Source organism: Crinia signifera, chromosome 12, assembly GCF_055691185.1.
Source record: "Crinia signifera chromosome 12, ASM5569118v1, whole genome shotgun sequence".
NCBI lineage: Eukaryota > Metazoa > Chordata > Amphibia > Anura > Myobatrachidae > Crinia > Crinia signifera.
The window spans coordinates 9,113,048-9,133,784 of record NC_139228.1 but is presented as its reverse complement, the minus strand read 5'-3'; the positions used below and the strand labels follow the sequence as shown (position 1 = coordinate 9,133,784).

At 48.2% G+C, this 20,737-nt stretch overlaps 2 protein-coding genes across 9 annotated transcripts in view; one reads left to right on the top strand and one right to left on the bottom strand.

Moving 5' to 3' along the window:
• The window catches only part of LYSMD1 (LysM domain containing 1), a 146,687-nt gene that overhangs the window by 62,038 nt on the left and 63,912 nt on the right, over window positions 1-20,737 (bottom strand). Inside the window, exon 1 of one of the 8 annotated variants that reach the window (XR_014466219.1) lies at window positions 21-774. The exons of 3 other annotated variants lie outside the window; for them this stretch is intronic. Coding sequence is in view for 2 of the 5 variants with exons in the window: in XM_083166497.1 (XP_083022623.1) it covers window positions 21-39 (19 nt within the window). In the remaining 3 variants the exon portion in view is untranslated. Of the gene's footprint in view, window positions 1-20; window positions 886-20,737 lie in introns of those variants that run through there. 4 more of the 8 variants (XR_014466218.1, XM_083166497.1, XM_083166496.1 and 1 more) reach the window with 4 other exon arrangements.
• On the top strand, window positions 230-7,713 carry SCNM1 (sodium channel modifier 1). The gene is made up of 8 exons (XM_083166491.1): window positions 230-389; window positions 1,582-1,652; window positions 2,550-2,638; window positions 3,914-4,011; window positions 5,043-5,143; window positions 6,451-6,590; window positions 6,885-7,017; window positions 7,314-7,713. Exons 1-8 carry the CDS (start codon window positions 339-341, stop codon window positions 7,411-7,413), a joined length of 783 nt encoding a protein of 260 aa, XP_083022617.1. The 5' UTR covers window positions 230-338; the 3' UTR covers window positions 7,414-7,713.

Sequence of the window (20,737 nt, the reverse complement as noted above, 5' to 3'; positions counted from 1 at the left end):
TGACTATTGGGGGGGCTTACCCCTCTCATCACTTGCCATTAGCAGGACAGCGACAGGATCAGCCGGCAGGAAGCCTGCAAGTCCCTAATGCATGGAGATGTCAACAGCAGCTGGACAGGGGTGACAGCAGCGGGGCATGGCGGGACGTGTAGTCCCCATGGCGCCCGGAGGCTGCTGTACGGGTCCAAGCGGAGACTACAAATCCCGGCGTGCATCGGGCTCCCCTCCACCAGGGGCGTAACGCGCGCGCACGGGGACGTGAGCAGAAGGGGAACTACGTTTCCCGAGAGGCCTTGCGCGCGGCTACGGCGGCCGGAGTCGGTCCTCACAAAATCAAAATGTCGTTCAAACGGGAAGGGGACGATAGCAGCCAGCTGAACGTGCTGAAGGTGAGGGAGAGGGGCAAGTGGGGCAGAAGTAGTCAGCGGGGGATCTCAGGCCGACAGGGAGAGGGGTTAGTGTGGCACCACACGTTCCGGGTTCTAGCCTCTGTCTGGCTTAAGACGGATGCATGCTGGGGCTTGTAGTTCCACAGCAGACAGCATTGACAAATTGCAGGCGGGACTATGTAAAAACCGGACCCGGACTAAACTCCGGACCTCCGGACAGGACATCAAAATCTGCAGTAGGGTCCGGTCCGGGGGGTGTTCTGTCCGGGGGTTGTCTTGTCCGGGGGTCCCTGTGATTGATATCACCAGGTGCATGGGGGAGGGGAGATTACAGCCTCCCCGTGTGGTCCGGACCGTCCGGTTTTTGCATACCTCCCAACTGTCACGATTTCCGCGGGAACGTCGTCCCGATATTCGGGGACGTTCCCGCGTCCCGCCCGGGCCGCCATTGTCCCGCGGTGGGGGGGACAGTTGGGAGCCCCCCCCAGCTTGCCTAGAATAGACGCTGTGCGCATGCGCACAGCATCTATTCAGCGCAGACGAGCGTCGAAAACGGGGGCGTGGCCGGAGTTCGCATCCCCTTTTCTCGAGGCCACGCCCCTACGCCCTTTGGGTGGAGCATGACACGCCCCCTTAATGGGGAGCTGTGCAAAATTGTACTACCAACTGTAATCTCCCTGAAACTAGTTTTCCAATGTAGGCAAGTATGCTAGTAACAGAGAGCTGAGTTGTCCGTGTATAGATAAGGCGTTATGGAAAACATGCACTATCCTGTCAGGGGAATAACTCAGGGATATCTGGAAAGCATGACCTGTGTGGGGTGATTTATAGGTGGGCGAAAGAGCGTTTTGTGTGTCCTGTAAAACCTGTCATGCTGAGCATGGCTCGCACGGTGCTCTGCAGTTTGGCGCTGGTCGTATTTAACCTCTCCAGCCCCATGCGATTGGGAACCAGCCCATCCCCATACCCCACATGCCTGCTATTTAGGAATTCCCTTCCCCATTGATTACGTATAAGCGCATTGGCATCTGAATGCCGGCAGACAAACTTATAGCAATGTATGTTTGCAAACACATGAGCAACTCTAAATTGGCATTTGATGGGGTAACCAGAGTGGGCAGAGGAAGCGGGAGCTCGGTGTATTAGACTGATACCCCCCCCCTAACATATTATCCTGTCTTCATTCCTCCAGAAAAGAAGGGTTGCAGACCTGCTGGCCAGCTTCATACCGCAAGATGAGGCATTGCTTCTTAAAAATGGAAGGTTGGTAACTTCATGTATAAAAGACTAAAGGTCCATACACACTGGGCGACTATGCCCAGCGTGTATGGACAGCGATGATACTATGCCCAGCGTGTGTGGACAGCGATGATAGCCGCTCAGTGCATACACACTGAGTGACTTTCCCCCTGCCCGGCGCCGCCGGAGGGGGGGAGGACGGCGTTGCATAGCGCAGTGCTATGCAAAGCCATCCTGAAAGCCGCTCATCTCCTGGTATAACCAGCAGATGAACGGCTTTCCCGGTGATGATGTGGGAGCGCGCAGCAGCGCTCACAGCTCATCGCCGGGCCATACACACTGGGCGGCTTTGAGCTGAAAGCCGCTCAAACTGGATGTTTTGAGCGACTTTCAGCTCAAAGTCGCCCAGTGTGTATGGGCCTTTAAGCTGCGTACACACTGTCCGATATATAGCTGGTCTGTCGGCAAGTGTCTACCGGACATAGCCAATGCGTGATATATAAAAAGATAGGTACTTGTGTACTTTCACGGCTCCCATCGCATGCCATATGTAGTGGCATGCGATGGGATGCGATTTTCCCGTGTTTTTAAGCATTTTTTTAAAAAATCGCATGCGATCTGATGCGATGCGATTTTACCCTGTACGATGCACATCGTGGGAGCCGTGAAAGTACACAAGTACCAAAAGATATCCTGGCGCATCATACTGTGTGTATGGGGGACCCGCCAACCACCCATACACCCACTGCTGCAGCCAGCGGTGATAAGACAGCAGGTAAATGCTTGACCCGGTGTGACATCAGTCATTACTGATCGGGCAGTGTGTATGCTGCTGGTGTTGTTAATTATTCTGTAAAATAAAATAAATGAACTGTCATCAGGAGTTGGCTGAGTGTGACGGTGTTGTGTGTTTTCTGTTAGGTATGCCTGTACTGTGTGTCACCACAGACCTGTCTTCGACACTATCGATATGTTGTCCGTGCACCGGTCTGGGAAGAAACATATATCCTGTGAGTCCACTAGTGGTTATTCCATCATTTCTCCTGAGCACCCCTCCTCTGCTCTGTTCTGTCTGCGCCCCTCTTCTGCTCTGTTCTGTCTGCACCCCTCCCTCTCCTCGCACTCTGTTCTGTCTGCGCCTCTCCCTCTCCTCGCGCTCTGTTGTCTGCGCCCCTCCCTCTCCTCGCGCTCTGTTCTGTCTGCGCCCCTCACTCTCCTCACGCTCTGTTCTGTCTGCGCCCCTCACTCTCCTCCCTCTCTGTTCTGTCTGCGCCCCTCACTCTCCTCCCGCTCTGTTATGTCTGCGCCCGTCACTCTCCTCCCGCTCTGTTATGTCTGCGCCACTGCCTCTCCTCCCGCTCTGTTATGTCTGCGCCCCTCACTCTCCTCCCGCTCTGTTATGTCTGCGCCACTGCCTCTCCTCCCCCTCTGTTATGTCTGCGCCACTGCCTCTCCTCCCGCTCTGTTATGTCTGCGCCCCTCACTCTCCTCCCGCTCTGTTATGTCTGCGCCACTGCCTCTCCTCCGCCTCTGTTATGTCTGCGCCACTGCCTCTCCTCCCGCTCTGTTATGTCTGCGCCCCTCACTCTCCTCCCGCTCTGTTATGTCTGCGCCACTGCCTCTCCTCCCCCTCTGTTATGTCTGCGCCACTGCCTCTTCTCCCCCTCTGTTCTGTCTGCGCCCCTCTCTCTCCTCCCGCTCTGTTCTGTCTGCGCCCCTCTCTCTCCTCCCGCTCTGTTATGTCTGCGCCCCTCACTCTCCTCCCGCTCTGTTATGTCTGCGCCCCTCACTCTCCTCCCGCTCTGTTATGTCTGCGCCCCTCACTCTCCTCCCGCTCTGTTATGTCTGCGCCCCTCACTCTCCTCCCGCTCTGTTATGTCTGTGCCACTGCCTCTCCTCCCGCTCTGTTCTGTCTGCGCCCCTCTCTCTCCTCCCGCTCTGTTATGTCTGCGCCACTGCCTCTCCTCCCGCTCTGTTCTGTCTGCGCCCCTCTCTCTCCTCCCGCTCTGTTCTGTCTGCGCCCCTCTCTCTCCTCCCGCTCTGTTCTGTCTGCGCCCCTCACTCTCCTCCCGCTCTGTTCTGTCTGCGCCCCTCACTCTCCTCCCGCTCTGTTCTGTCTGCGCCACTGCCTCTCCTCCCCCTCTGTTGTGCCTGCGCCACTGCCTCTCCTCCTGCTCTGTTATGTCTGCGCCCCTCACTCTCCTCCTGCTCTGTTATGTCTGCGCCACTGCCTCTCCTCCCGCTCTGTTCTGTCTGCGCCCCTTATCTCCTGTCTCACATGCCAGGTCTGCAGAGGCATTATGGGAAGAAGCTGAATCACAGGTCTGAGATCCAGAAGCGGCAGCACCAGGAGTACGTCCGCGCAGAGGAGGCAGGAGAGCAGGTGTGGTAGAAGTCTGTTGCTGGAATAATGATTATATGTAACTTCTGGGAATGAGTCAGTGTCATGCTTGGGGAATTCTGTGTCCCCCCCCCCCCCCCCCCCCGTTCTAGCATGTATCAGGCTCTTAAGGTGCGTACACACTGGGCATTTGTGCCCACTTGTATGCTGGGTTGAATATTGCTCAGTGCATACACACTGAGCGATTTTTGTCCGCCCAGACAATTTTACCGGGGGCGGATGACGACCCATAGCAGAACGCTATGGAAAGCCGTCCACCCCATTGCTCATCTGCTGGTAATACAGCCGCCCTGTACACACTGCGCGGCTTTGGAGCTGATAGCCGCTCAAACAGCAAAACTGAGCTTTCAGCGCAAAGTCATCCAGTGTGACTGGGCCATAAGATCTGTGACTGCTGCCGGCATACAGTGAGGAGGGAGTACGACATTCACTACTGTTGTCACTGACTAAATGTGCCTGTGCAGAGAATGCCATGTTTGTGCCCCTATGGGGGGTAAATACAGTGAGGTGGCAACGAATTTAGCTGGTAAGCACACTTTAACACTTGGTTAATTCTATAAACGCCACTGAGCCGGCCAGGCTCATAGACGTACGAGGTGCTCGAGCGCACCCAGGGAGGTAAGTCATGTATCAGGGTAAATCAGGGTTCATACAAGATAACGCTGACATTATCCCCTTTGTGTCCTGATCTTTCACACTTGTCCCCAAGCCCGCTCACTGGATGGGACTGGTTTATGTGAATGATGTCTCTGGTGCTTCTTATCTTATACGGGTCAGCGGAACCAGGTCCTTTCCTACCCTAACTGCGATGCACGGGCCCATCTGAGTGGCCCCCTTCGCTGCATACAATGTGTATTTGGAAGTCCTCATCATCTGCCCCCACATAGGTTAGATATTTTGTGATCTGCCCCCAGATACAGTAGATTACATTCTCCATCACCTGCCCCCAGAGAGGTTAGATCCCCTAATATCAGTATACAGATTATAAAATGTCGTCCTCTCTCATTGTGCAGCTTCCCAAGGCTCCGGCTCCTCTGCTTGCACAGACCAGGAAGATTACCCAGCATGCACTGCTGAAGAGTGCACCATACAACAGCTGTTGCAATAGGAAAAGGTACAAACCTGTGTGTGGGGTTGGGGGGGGGGGGGGGGAGGGAGGGGCGCAGGGGGTGCAAGTAATTATGGTATGGTATGTGTCCTGTTCTCTTGTTGGAAGATAACAGATTTCATATAATGCGTAGTAGGTGGAACTTCTCTATTTTATGCCACTTTAGAACCCACTCATCATCTATATATAGGGGGAAATTTACTAAAGGAAATTTGTAAAAAATAGGTGTATTTGTATCCAGAAATAAACTTATTTTTGACATATACTATCCCGAAAATACGGCTATTTGTATTGATAGCACATCAATACGACTACGAATTGCCGTATTTTCGGGATAGTATATTTCAAAAATAAGTTTATTTCTGGATACAAATACAGCTATTTTTTTTACAAATTTCCTTTAGTAAATTTCCCCATAATGTCTAGTGTCCGTGAGTCTCTGCTGGCGGAAAGTGAAACTACATCTTTCTCACACATACACAAAAGGTAGCAGACTAGCTTTCGAAGCTTTTGCTTCGAGCAGGCTTTCTCGTTTTATTTAATATGCAGACTATTAACATTTGGGAAGAACTATATAAAACTGTGCGACATTAAGCAATTACCGAAATGCGGTGCCTTTTAATTTCCTCTAGTAAAGACATAAATGTTACCTATGAGACAGCAAGTCTAGTTTGGAGCGAAGCCAGTAGGCCAAAGTAACTGTTACACATTTAGATTGCAACACAGTCCTTTAGATGGGGGGGAATAAGAACCCTGCCCCCAAGGTGTTGCCGTGCCAAGCACCTTTTTTTTGTTTTTTAACTGAATAATTATTACTGTTTTTTATTTTATTTTTCCCCATGACACAATGAAAGTAGCAGCATGTAGTAGGATCGATACTGTATCCTAATACATACTGAGAATTACAGATAGTATATAGACCAAGTTATAGGAGTGTGGTGCAGCTTACAGACAAAGTCGACACTGGAAAAAGGTTAACCTCCATATTTTGTGGGTTTATTTAATTTTTGTATCAGTGTTGACAGCTGAGCACGTGCAACCCTAATTAGTCTACTGCGTCCCCAAACTTTGGGCCTAGATATTGTCTGCCAGGTATTCAAGTGATATAGCAAATGACACATGAAGACTCCTCCAGTCAGTAAGAGGCTGAGAACGGAGAGGACGAGTAACAGAAACATAACGAACCATAGAACCCAAGTAACACTACTAGGGTACACTGGAGTGACTGGTAAGAAACCATTAGAACGGTGGGAACAATGTATACATTTATCATTTATATAATGCATATCATACATGTACCATTTGTGTTCTAGGCCGGATACAGGAACGAAGATAAGCGATTCTCCTGCCCCCATATTGTTTACGGAGAACAGCCATCCAATCACCTCATGGCCCAGCCCACCTGAATCCACAGCCGGAGCATCCCACACCGAGCTCAGTGATAACTCCCCAGGTGATAACATCTAACCTTTGTCCTCATAACTTTGTGGAAAGTTACTCTCTTGTATGTATCCTTCTACGTAGCTGCCTACATGGACCTGTACAAACCAATATTAGTAGGCTTAACCGTAATATTAGCGCTGTACAGTGTGGCCGGCTCTTGCGCCTCCTGCTGTCCGGTGTGGCTGGCTCTTGCGCCTCCTGCTGTCCGGTGTAGTATAGATCATGTGTTGTATGATACACGTATGTCCGGAGTATGAGGTTACATGCATTCAGCCGACCTTATCCACAATATTTCCCTGCTCAGGTGTCTCCAAACAGTCTCTGGTGCAGAAACGCAGCGGACGCAAGAAGACGCGGAAGAGCTCTGGGAAAGGGGAGGAGCTGGGAGATGACCCTGGGAGGAGCCAGGAGATGCAGCACTACCTGTTACTGAAGAGGTATGTTGGCAATGCCTCTGTGTACTCCATCAGCGCGTGGTCTCTAGCTGGAACATGTCGCTTATCCGGCAATGTAGAAGTGAATAGCAGGGGCAGCATGGGTCGGTTCTATGTGCTGTTGGGGGAGATGTATCAAGCCTTGCAGAGAGTAGATGATTGGTTGCTATGAGCTATGCCTCCACTTTCCCTTGGCTTGATGGCTCTCCCCATCAGTTGTGGAGCTCGGGGCCCCGCAGGTGGGGGAACTGCTGTCCTCATTGTTGTGCTGGCTCACACCTGGTTCTCCTTCTCTGCAGCTCCGGCTGGATCCCGGATGGCACAGGGAAGTGGGTGAAGGATGCCAGTGTGGAGTTTGACTCTGATGAAGAAGAGCCCCCGGCCATGCCTCCGCCCTGATGCTTGAGGCTGTCCGTACTTGGCCCTTACTATGGATAATTCCCACTCAGACCGGCCTCTAATCCACCTGGAGCCGCTCGGCCTGGAACAGACCCCGGAGATGATAGGAATACATCAGGGCTGCAATCCTTGTGTACAGTGTATAACAGAAAGGAGGGATGTGCTGACATGATGCTTATAGAATGAAGGGTGACTTAGGATACTGACCAGATGTATAAAGTCATTGTTATTATATTTTTATACTCTTGGTTTATAAAGCACACGGCATTAAACTAACAGAATAAAGGGAAATAAAACAGGTGTTTGTAAGCAGAATGTGCACAATAACTGACAGTATACAGGAGAGGAGAAGACCAGTAACAAGCGATGCGTGTAGGGACAGATCACTGTTGTGCATGGGGTCTTTGTATGGTGAATTTGGGTTGTGGAGTCAGTAGTGTGTGTAGCAGGGTCCAGCAAACATAAGCGAGTGTCCTGCAGGGCTACAGTCTCTCCAGCAGAGGGAGACCTATGGGAGAGTCAATGTGCAGTGTAATCCCAGCAGTAATGCAGTGTGTAAGGGGAGTGGAAATGGGAGGATTCAGCAAGCAGCAGTGTCAAGCCATCCTGCACCAGGTTGGTACTGAAGTCTGCTTCCCGGGAGGCTTCATGTGGAGTGTGGGCAGGAAGTGCAGCATCACTGATAATGCCATGCCCTTGGAGATGGCATAGAACTTACAGGAGTATTCATAAGGGGTGAAGATATATATATATATATATAGATTTATATTGCAAATACTTATAGAAATTTAAAATAGTGAGAAATTCATTGTATTTTTTATAAATGTTATATGAGAACCAGTGTTGTGTTCACTGTAACATAAGGAATGTGGGGAATTCATTATGAAATGTGCATAAATGCTAATACCTATGTTTCTTGGCGAGTGATGGATTGATCCGCTGCATCAGATAATATGGCCATACCCGCTGCTGGGGTACAGAGCGCCTGGCAGACTGCATCATCCAGACCCAGTGGATGAGGAATGACCTGGGGGGCTTACAGCATTAAATACAACCCCCAGCCAGTAAGATGCTGAGAGGTACCATCGGAGCCTGTACAGGAAATCCTGGTTTAGGGGCCGGGAGAGTGCAGGGGCGTTTGTACCGGCCATGCTCAGTGTTTGCATGTCTGCGGAGTATGACCATGGGAGTGGAACGCACAGCACCATATCCAGAGGCAGCAGCTGGGAGAAGGGGTGCGTAGACCAGCACTAACCACACCATGAATGGATGCGGTCTGGTAGCTCAAATGTGCAGAGCAGCCACCAGTGTCCCCTCTCTCACCAGACACTGCTATAGTGTGCAGGCACAGGGGGCCCTTATTAGGGTGGATGGTGGCCCCAATCAGCTGGCTGCTGCATGTTAGGGGTCCAGGAACCAGCCAAAGGAGCAGACTGCATGCACAAGTTGCTGGGAATAGACATTACCACCCATAGTGACAATGATAGATGGGAGCATCGCACCCTACACACAGGGGTCAGTCTCAGAAACAGCTGCTGCAATATTACTAGATCTAGCTGCCAGAGTACTAACCCCTTAGGTCAACCAATAGCGGTCTGGGCAGAGAGGGAGCTAGATACACAGCTAGGGGAGTACCAGCCCCGTAGGTGACATCACACTCACCAGAAGTACTTAACAACCGAAATATGTGAATCTCTGCATTATCAGTTTGGTAGAACATTTGTCTGAGGCTTCTCCCCCTCATTTCTGTGCAGGTTCCATCACTGCAGCTCTGGGACATTTACACTCAAATTGTTTTGGATACACATTCTTTAGACAAGACCCAACTGGCGTTAGTGGTAGATTTACTGGAATCTGGTAAAAACTAGAGCCGTTGCCACTAGCACCCAATCATGTTTCAATTCTCTATTGCAGTGGTAGCCAACCCTAGCCCTCGAGAGCTACCAACATTGCACATTCTACAGACAACCTAGCTGCTGCACAGCTGCACTCATTAATCACTGACACATTTTAAAAGATATACAGATGGAGCTAATTAGCTCACTTGTGATTCTGTGAGGAGACCTGCAAAACATGCACTGTTGGTAGCTCTCGAGGACTAGGGTTGGCTACCCCAGCTCTATTGCATGGCTGGCCAAACCGGTGCTCGAGATCTACTAAGAGGTCCATGTTTTCCACATCACCCAGCTGGTGCACAGGTGTAGTCATTACTAACTGTCACATGTCCCACATCACTCAGCTGGTGCACAGGTGTAGTCATTACTAACTACCACATTCATTCCTACCATAGATCCACAGATTGCCTGAAAACATAGACATGCTGGAAACTATTGTCACATGCGCCTGAAGGAGTGAGCAGAACAAGCGCAGGTTAGTAAGAGGGAAGTCTTTTATTTAGCACACAGGTCAGCAAATCACAGCGGCAGATGGTATTACACTTATATGTACAGCAGTAGGGTAACCCCAATACTAACACACAGCCGGCAACACCAGCGCAGGACAAGTCCTCCCACACAGGCGGTAACACCAGCGCAGTACAAGTCCCCACACACCCGGTCACACCAGCGCAGTATTAGTCCTCATACACATATGGAGGGGGGTAACCCCGATGGGAGCACACACGGTCAGTAATACCAGGATATTAATGGAGTCAGGCAGCACTGCTGGATGGAAACTGGTGCAGGTCTCTAGGTGGAGCAAAGGTCACAGAAGATGGACATCTGAAGCAGCATAATCACAGATACATCCCCCACTGGGCTAGACCACCTCAGCACTGATCACCAGGAAGTGGCTTTCTCAGGAAATTTATACCTACAGGTCAGTAGGGATTGGCTGGGCAATCAGCTAGGACACTGGCTGCAGCGGATTGGTTGTAGAGACTCATGTGATCTTTCCAAACATGGCTGCTTCCATGTTTGGATTCTGGAGGGAAAGTCTGTTTGAAAACAGCATGTGAAGTATATATTGCAACAAAGGGAGCCGTGTATTTGGCTGATATGAGAAAGGTCGGCCATTGTCGCGTGAGGTGAGGGACGCCGTATTGAAAGCTGAGGGCTCTTAGCAACATAAAGGTCGCGGCCTTAACAAAACCAAATCGCAGGGCAATGATGGCGTATTATGCAGGCTGACTATGGAAGAATCACCTTACTATGTTTTTATTTCTTTTTTTACCTGTTTACAAATATACATAAATATATATCACAAAAAAAACGGAGATGCGTTGGGCGCTTTTAATAAATTTAATTATTACGGATATTGAAAGGGTTTTTTTTGTCTCGTACAAATGCTTTCAGCCTGTGGCCTCATTGTCTGGTACAATCGCAGAACTCCGCGGTGACTTATAATATCACTAACAGCAGGGGGTGCAGTATCCCATATAGTAATTAATACGACCATTTATACAACATCATGATGGATGTGAGGGACGGTGGCGGCACACAGGATCAATGCTAACTGATGCGGGCAAGAAAAAAAACCCTGGCACACCCATGACCAAAAAGGGGCTATAGGTTCCTTAAAAGTGGGAGTGGCCTCACATGAGCTCCAATGAGATCACTATGGTGGCATGGCTTAGCAGGAAAGCACCTTGATAACCTCACACCGTGTGGTCTGCCCCCATGAGACTCTTACAGTACTACGGCTCCTCCTCAGGGACCTGAGCCTAGTGCTGCAGGTTAATGTCACACTGCAGCATCCGACTCCTGTCACTGCGAGGTAGCCAGAATCTGGTGAAAACTGTTAATGAGAGAGATTTGTCAGAACAAGGGGCCAGATTTTGAATGGAAAGGTCATAATTAGCCTGGAACATAGGCTGACTGCCCAGGGCTACACAGCTCTGTAGGATGACACCCTGTAGCTGCGCCCCCTACTGGCAATGATGGGGAAGTCGTAGTGCAGATCAGCTGGGTCAGATCATGTAATTAGAAGGAACAATCTCTTTATGGAAAATACACAGTTGATGCAGTGAAGGCTCCTCACAGGGACAGAGCTTCATCACAGGATGCAAGAGAGTCGGCATTAGGTCACCTCAGCTACATGTCTCAGTGTCCTATCTCTAAGGCAGCAATAATAAACAATAAGGAGAAATTACTGTAGATTGATTGGTCCATGTTGTGTCTGAGGAGATAAATTGCTCATTTACTATCAGCATAAACCAGCTGGTTCTCCGACCCTTGCCTGTTTACATCCTGCTATCTAACCACCACCCACTCGCTTGCACCTCTTGTAATCTGTCTGTCTCCCCTTCCTACTAGATTGTAAGCTCCTCCAAGCAGGGCCCTCTTCCCTCCTGTTGTCAAAGCCCACTTCTCTTCACATGTCACTCACAGCTCTCCTATACTCCAACACTCAGTGACCATCTTCGTCTGCATACTCCTCTCCATCATTGGCCTCAAGCCTCTAGTTGTATGTTGATTGGGTCCTCACTACTTTTATTTAAGCTGTAATGTGTATTGAACTGTGGTGCTCTATATTTGTACTGTATTTTTGTTATTTATTCAATGTTATGCCAAGTTTTGTCTCCCTGTATTGTTCCTTTGTACAGCGCTGCGAAACACTTGTGGCGCCTTATAAATAAAATAATAAATAAAAATTATAATAATAGATAGCATTTATATCGCCTTTTAAGTGTTAGAACTAAAATATAATCCATATGGGTCCAGAACCTGGGCCTTCCCATCACTGACCAGTGCAGGATCAGGCTACTAGCCCAGTGAGCCAGCACAGGATAGTATACGTTACCAGTGATGGCAGAGGACAAGGCTAGCTGTAATGTTACTCTATAGACTGTTGTTAGGCTAGATGATAACATTACGGAAAATCTCCTGCTTCTAGTAACACCTCCCATGGCTCAGTCAGTATATCGGCAGGTACTTGGTATGTCATGGTGGTGGAGACTGGAGTTCGAATCCCACAGTGGTTTGTTCTCTGCTCACTGGTATAAACAGAGGATTTTGTTGGTGTAATGATTTTGCTTAGTGCTATAAAACAATAAAAGCCCACCTAGCTCTGCTGTAGCCGCTCTCCCTACCGGCCCTATCCGGGAACACCCTAGCTCGGGGGACGCTACTCGCACGCTCTGACTGTGCGTTATACACTGTCAGGGCTGCTGCGGAGCATCCGCCACATCCACCACACGAGGCACTTAGCTACAAGGATACGACCATCGCTGTCAGAGTTTGGGGGAGGGAGCATGCAGGGTAAGTGGTGAGGGGGCAGCATGCAGTGTGGAGGGCGCCAGCTCATAAGAAGCGGCGAAGGTTTTCTCATCATCCATGAGGGATCCAAGGTGCTAAAGAGAAACCACTATGGGAATCGAACCGGGGACCAGACTAGGATTGCCAGTATAGAGAGCAGCTACTAGCCCACTGAGCTATGCAGGCTATACGTAAACCAGGTTTTTTTTTTAATTATATCATCTATTTTAATGCAAAGTTAAATCACTAAAGGAAACCACTATGGGACTAGAACCGGGAGACCCATAGACATTGCCAGTACAGCGAGCAGCTACTAGCCCACTGAGCTATGCAGGCTATAGGTAACCCAGGTTTTTTTTTAAATCATATCATCTAGTTTAGTACAAAGTTAAAGCACTAAAGGGAAACCACCATGGGACTAGAACCGGGAGACCCATAGACATTGCCAGTATAGAGAGCAGCTACTAGCCCACTGAGCTATGCAGGCTACAGACAACTTGTTTTTTTTTTTTTTTTTATTATATCATCTAGTTTAGTGCAAAGTTAAAGCACTACAGGGAAACCACCATGGTGATGGAACCGGGAGCCACATAGACATTGCCAGTGTAGGAGACCAGCTACTAGCCCACTGAGCTATGCAGGATACAGGGAGACACAGCAAAGGAAGTGTTGTTTGTTAATGCTATCATATAGCATAGTGGTAAATTCACAGAAAAAGGTACTTTGCGGTGGGATTTGAACCGGGAACAAAAGAATCATTGCTCATTTGAAGCACAGACCCGAGCCCACTGAGCTACGCCGGCTACAGTTAGGTGTAGTAGTTTTTCTCAGTGTTATCATATAGTCTGGTTCTAAATCCACAGAAAAAGGGCATTTGCAGTGAGATTAGAACCAGGGACCACAGGATCATAGCCTAAATAAAGCACATACCCTAGCCCAATGCACTATGCCAGCTACAGTGAGCTGGAGGGGTATTTACTAAGTTTTATCATCTATCTTCGTGCTAAATCCGCAGAAAAAAAGGGGAATCTGTAGTAGTATTAGAACCGGTGACAACAGAATCATTGCTCTTAGAGAACAGAGCCGAGCCCACTGCACTAAGCAGGGTACTGGAGTCTCAGTGTTATCATACTATAGTCTAGTGCTAAATCCACAGAAACAGGGAATTTGCAGTAGGAGTAGAACCAGGGACCACAGGATCATAGCTAAAATAAAGCACGGACCCTAAACCCAACTAAATTGAGATATAGATTGGATGTAAATCCCAGGATATGTTATAAAATAGTTTTTCTACGGTTTTGAAAAGTCTTTTACAATGCAGCTGTGTCTCTCTCCGGTACCTGCTCTGACTCTCCATACTGGCAATGACGGTGGGGTCCTGGCAGACATCTCTTGTCACACACCCAAGGACCGGCCCTCACCATGGTTCTCCAGCTGTTGTGATACCACAAATCCCAGCATGCTGAGACATGTACTTACACAACAGCCGGAGAGCCACAGTGGGGCCAGGTATGTGTTACATGGAGGTTCCGAACCAGGGAACTCACTATCATTGCCATTAATGAGAGCAGACGCTTTACCACTGAGCTACACAGCTGATGGTATCTCAAGTGCTCGTTTGTTACTTTTATCATGGACTCCAGTGAAAAATCCACAGGAAAAAAGGGAAAGAACCTTAAGTTGGATTCGAACCAGTGAACTTACCATCATTCCCAGTGTAGGGACTGGAAATTAACCACCTGGCTATGCAGCCGGTGGTATTCAGGTGTTAAATTTCTTAATGTTCTTATGGAGAACCAGGGACCACAAGATCATAGCTAAAATAAAGCACGGACCCTAAACCCAACTAAATTGAGATATAGATTGGATGTGAATCCCAGGATATGTTATAAATTAGTTTTTCTACGGTTTTGAAAAGTTTCCCACAATGCAGCTGTGTCTCTCTCCTGTACCTGCTCTGACTCTCCATACTGGCAATGATGGTGGGGTCCTGGCAGACATCTCTTGTCACACACCCAAGGACCGGCACTCACCATGGTTCTCCAGCTGTTGTGATACCACAAACCCCAGCATGCTGAGACATGTACTTACACAACAGCTGGAGAGCCACAGTGGGGCCAGGTATGTGTTACATGGAGGTTCCGAACCAGGGAACTCACTATCATTGCCATTAATGAGAGCAGACGCTTTACCACTGAGCTACACAGCTGATGGTATCTCAAGTGCTCGTTTGTTACTATTATCATGGACTCCAGTGAAAAATCCACAGGAAAAAAGGGAAAGAAACTTAAGTGGGATTCGAACCAGTGAACTTACCATCATTCCCAGTGTAGGGACTGGAAATTAACCACCTGGCTATGCAGCCGGTGGTATTCAGGTATTCAACTTCTTAATGTTCTTATGGAGAACCAGGGACCACAAGATCATAGCTAAAATAAAGCACGGACCCTAAACCCAACTAAATTGAGATATAGATTGGATGTGAATCCCAGGATATGTTATAAAATAGTTTTTCTACGGTTTTGAAAAGTCTTCTACAATGCAGCTGTGTCTCTCCTGTACCTGCTCTGACTCTCCATACTGGCAATGATTGTGGGGTCCTGGCAGACATCTCTTGTCACACACCCAAGGACCGGCACTCACCATGGTTCTCCAGCTGTTGTGATACCACAAATCCCAGCATGCTGAGACATGTACTTACACAACAGCTGGAGAGCCACAGTGGGGCCAGGTATGTGTTACATGGAGGTTCCGAACCAGGGAACTCACTATCATTGCCATTAATGAGAGCAGACGCTTTACCACTGAGCTACACAGCTGATGGTATCTCAAGTGCTCGTTTGTTACTTTTATCATGGACTCCAGTGAAAAATCCACAGGAAAAAAGGGAAAGAACCTTAAGTGGGATTCGAACCAGTGAACTTACCATCATTCCCAGTGTAGGGACTGGAAATTAACCACCTGGCTACGCAGCCGGTGGTATTCAGGTGTTTAACTTCTTAATGTTCTTATGGAGAACCAGGGAACACAAGATCATAGCTCGAAATAAACAAAGCGCAGACCCGAGCCCACTGAGCTATGTCGGCTACAGTAAGGTGTCGTAGTTTTTCCCAGTGTTATCACATAGTCTAGTGCTAAATCCACAGAAAAAGGGAATTTGCAGTAGGAGTAGAACCAGGGACCACAGGATCATAGCTAAAATAAAGCACGGACCCTAAACCCAACTAAATTGAGATATAGATTGGATGTGAATCCCAGGATATGTTATAAAATAATTTTTCTACAGTTTTGAAAAGTCTTTTACAATGCAGCTGTGTCTCTCTCCGGTACCTGCTCTGACTCTCCATACTGGCAATGACGGTGGGGTCCTGGCAGACATCTCTTGTCACACACCCAAGGACCGGCACTCACCATGGTTCTCCAGCTGTTGTGATACCACAAATCCCAGCATGCTGAGACATGTACTTACACAACAGCTGGAGAGCCACAGTGGGGCCAGGTATGTGTTACATGGAGGTTCCGAACCAGGGAACTCACTATCATTGCCATTAATGAGAGCAGACGCTTTACCACTGAGCTACACAGCTGATGGTATCTCAAGTGCTCGTTTGTTACTTTTATCATGGACTCCAGTGAAAAATCCACAGGAAAAAAGGGAAAGAACCTTAAGTGGGATTCGAACCAGTGAACTTACCATCATTCCCAGTGTAGGGACTGGAAATTAACCACCTGGCTACGCAGACGGTGGTATTCAGGTGTTCAACTTCTTAATGTTCTTATGGAGAACCAGGGACCACAAGATCATAGCTCGAAATAAACAAAGCGCAGACCCGAGCCCACTGAGCTATGCCGGCTACAGTAAGGTGTCGTCGTTTTTCTCAGTGTTATCACATAGTCTAGTGCTAAATCCCCAGAAAAAGGGAATTTGCAGTAGGAGTAGAACCAGGGACCACAGGATCATAGCTAAAAGAAAGCACGGACCCTAAACCCAACTAAATTGAGATATAGATTGGATGTGAATCCCAGGATATGTTATAAAATAGTTTTTCTACGGTTTTGAAAAGTCTTTTACAATGCAGCTGTGTCTCTCTCCGGTACCTGCTCTGACTCTCCATACTGGCAATGACGGTGGGGTCCTGGCAGACATCTCTTGTCACACACCCAAGGACCGGCACTCACCATGGTTCTCCAGCTGTTGTGATACCACAAATCCCAGCATGCTGAGATATGTACTTACACAACAGCTGGAGAGCCACAGTGGGATCAGGTATGTGTTACATGGAGGTTCCGAACCAGGGAACTCACTATCATTGCCATTAATGAGAGCAGATGCTTTACCACTGAGCTACACAGATGATGGTATCTCAAGTGCTCGTTTGTTACTTTTATCATGGACTCCAGTGAAAAATCCACAGGAAAAAAGGGAAAGAACCTTAAGTGGGATTCGAACCAGTGAACTTACCATCATTCCCAGTGCAGGGACTGGAAATTAACCACCTGGCTACGCAGCCGGTGGTATTCAGGTGTTCAACTTCTTAATGTTCTTATGGAGAACCAGGGACCACAAGATCATAGCTCGAAATAAACAAAGCGCGGACCCGAGCCCACTGAGCTATGCCGGCTACAGTAAGGTGTCGTCGTTTTTCTCAGTGTTATCACATAGTCTAGTGCTAAATCCACAGAAAAAGGGAATTTGCAGTAGGAGTAGAACCAGGGACCACAGGATCATAGCTAAAATAAAGCACGGACCCTAAACCCAACTAAATTGAGATATAGATTGGATGTGAATCCCAGGATATGTTATAAAATAGTTTTTCTACGGTTTTGTAAAGTCTTTTACAATGCAGCTGTGTCTCTCCGGTAACTGCTCTGACTCTCCATACTGGCAATGACGGTGGGGTCCTGGCAGACATCTCTTGTCACACACCCAAGGACCGGCACTCACCATGGTTCTCCAGCTGTTGTGATACCACAAATCCCAGCATGCTGAGACATGTACTTACACAACAGCTGGAGAGCCACAGTGGGGCCGGGTATGTGTTACAGGGAGGTTCCGAACCAGGTAACTCACTATCATTGCCATTAATGAGAGCAGACGCTTTACCACTGAGCTACACAGCTGATGGTACCTCAAGTGCTCGTTTGTTACTATTATCATGGACTCCAGTGAAAAATCCACAGGAAAAAAGGGAAAGAACCTGAAGTGGGATTCGAACCAGTGAACTTACCATCATTCCCAGCGTAGGGACTGGAAATTAACCACCTGGCTACGCAGCCGGTGGTATTCAGGTGTTCAACTTCTTAATGTTCTTATGGAGAACCAGGGACCACAAGATCATAGCTTGAAATAAACAAAGCGCAGACCCGAGCCCACTGAGCTATGCCGGCTACAGTAAGGTGTCGTCGTTTTTCTCAGTGTTATCACATAGTCTAGTGTTAAATCCACAGAAAAAGGGAATTTGCAGTAGGAGTAGAACCAGGGACCACAGGATCATAGCTAAAATAAAGCACGGACCCTAAACCCAACTAAATTGAGATATAGATTGGATGTGAATCCCAGGATATGTTATAAAATAGTTTTTCTACGGTTTTGAAAAGTCTTTTACAATGCAGCTGTGTCTCTCTCCGGTACCTGCTCTGACTCTCCATACTGGCAATGACAGTGGGGTCCTGGCAGACATTTCTTGTCACACACCCAAGGACCGGCACTCACCATGGTTCTCCAGCTGTTGTGATACCACAAATCCCAGCATGCTGAGACATGTACTTACACAACAGCTGGAGAGCCACAGTGGGGCCAGGTATGTGTTACATGGAGGTTCCGAACCAGGGAACTCACTATCATTGCCATTAATGAGAGCAGACGCTTTACCACTGAGCTACACAGCTGATGGTACCTCAAGTGCTCGTTTGTTACTATTATCATGGACTCCAGTGAAAAATCCACAGGAAAAAATGGAAAGAACCTGAAGTGGGATTCGAACCAGTGAACTTACCATCATTCCCAGCGTAGGGACTGGAAATTAACCACCTGGCTACGCAGCCGGTGGTATTCAGGTGTTCAACTTCTTAATGTTGTTATGGAGAACCAGGGACCACAAGATCATAGCTTGAAATAAACAAAGCACAGACCCGAGCCCACTGAGCTATGCCGGCTACAGTAAGGTGTCGTCGTTTTTCTCAGTGTTATCACATAGTCTAGTGCTAAATCCACAGAAAAAGGGAATTTGCAGTAGGAGTAGAACCAGGGACCACAGGATCATAGCTAAAATAAAGCACGGACCCTAAACCCAACTAAATTAAGATATAGATTGGATGTGAATCCCAGGATATGTTATAAAATAGTTTTTCTACGGTTTTGTAAAGTCTTTTACAATGCAGCTGTGTCTCTCTCCGGTAACTGCTCTGACTCTCCATACTGGCAATGACGGTGGGGTCCTGGCAGACATCTCTTGTCACACACCCAAGGACCAGCACTCACCATGGTTCTCCAGCTGTTGTGATACCACAAATCCCAGCATGCTGAGACATGTACTTACACAACAGCTGGAGAGCCACAGTGGGGCCAGGTATGTGTTACATGGAGGTTCCGAACCAGGGAACTCACTATCATTGCCATTAATGAGAGCAGACGCTTTACCACTGAGCTACACAGCTGATGGTATCTCAAGTGCTCGTTTGTTACTTTTATCATGGACTCCAGTGAAAAATCCACAGGAAAAAAGGGAAAGAACCTTAAGTGGGATTCGAACCAGTGAACTTACCATCATTCCCAGTGTAGGGACTGGAAATTAACCACCTGGCTACGCAGACGGTGGTATTCAGGTGTTCAACTTCTTAATGTTCTTATGGAGAACCAGGGACCACAAGATCATAGCTCGAAATAAACAAAGCGCAGACCCGAGCCCACTGAGCTATGCCGGCTACAGTAAGGTGTCGTCGTTTTTCTCAGTGTTATCACATAGTCTAGTGCTAAATCCCCAGAAAAAGGGAATTTGCAGTAGGAGTAGAACCAGGGACCACAGGATCATAGCTAAAAGAAAGCACGGACCCTAAACCCAACTAAATTGAGATATAGATTGGATGTGAATCCCAGGATATGTTATAAAATAGTTTTTCTACGGTTTTGAAAAGTCTTTTACAATGCAGCTGTGTCTCTCTCCGGTACCTGCTCTGACTCTCCATACTGGCAATGACGGTGGGGTCCTGGCAGACATCTCTTGTCACACACCCAAGGACCGGCACTCACCATGGTTCTCCAGCTGTTGTGATACCACAAATCCCAGCATGCTGAGACATGTACTTACACAACAGCTGGAGAGCCACAGTGGGGCCAGGTATGTGTTACATGGAGGTTCCGAACCAGGGAACTCACTATCATTGCCATTAATGAGAGCAGACGCTTTACCACTGAGCTACACAGCTGATGGTACCTCAAGTGCTCGTTTGTTACTATTATCATGGACTCCAGTGAAAAATCCACAGGAAAAAAGGGAAAGAACCTGAAGTGGGATTCGAACCAGTGAACTTACCATCATTCCCAGCGTAGGGACTGGAAATTAACCACCTGGCTACGCAGCCGGTGGTATTCAGGTGTTCAACTTCTTAATGTTCTTATGGAGAACCAGGGACCACAAGATCATAGCTTGAAATAAACAAAGCGCAGACCCGAGCCCACTGAGCTATGCCGGCTACAGTAAGGTGTCGTCGTTTTTCTCAGTGTTATCACATAGTCTAGTGCTAAATCCACAGAAAAAGGGAATTTGCAGTAGGAGTAGAACCAGGGACCACAGGATCATAGCTAAAATAAAGCACGGACCCTAAACCCAACTAAATTGAGATATAGATTGGATGTGAATCCCAGGATATGTTATAAAATAGTTTTTCTACGGTTTTGAAAAGTCTTCTACAATGCAGCTGTGTCTCTCTCCGGTACCTGCTCTGACTCTCCATACTGGCAATGATGGTGGGGTCCTGGCAGACATCTCTTGTCACACACCCAAGGACCGGCACTCACCATGGTTCTCCAGCTGTTGTGATACCACAAATCCCAGCATGCTGAGACATGTACTTACACAACAGCTGGAGAGCCACAGTGGGGCCAGGTATGTGTTATATGGAGGTTCCGA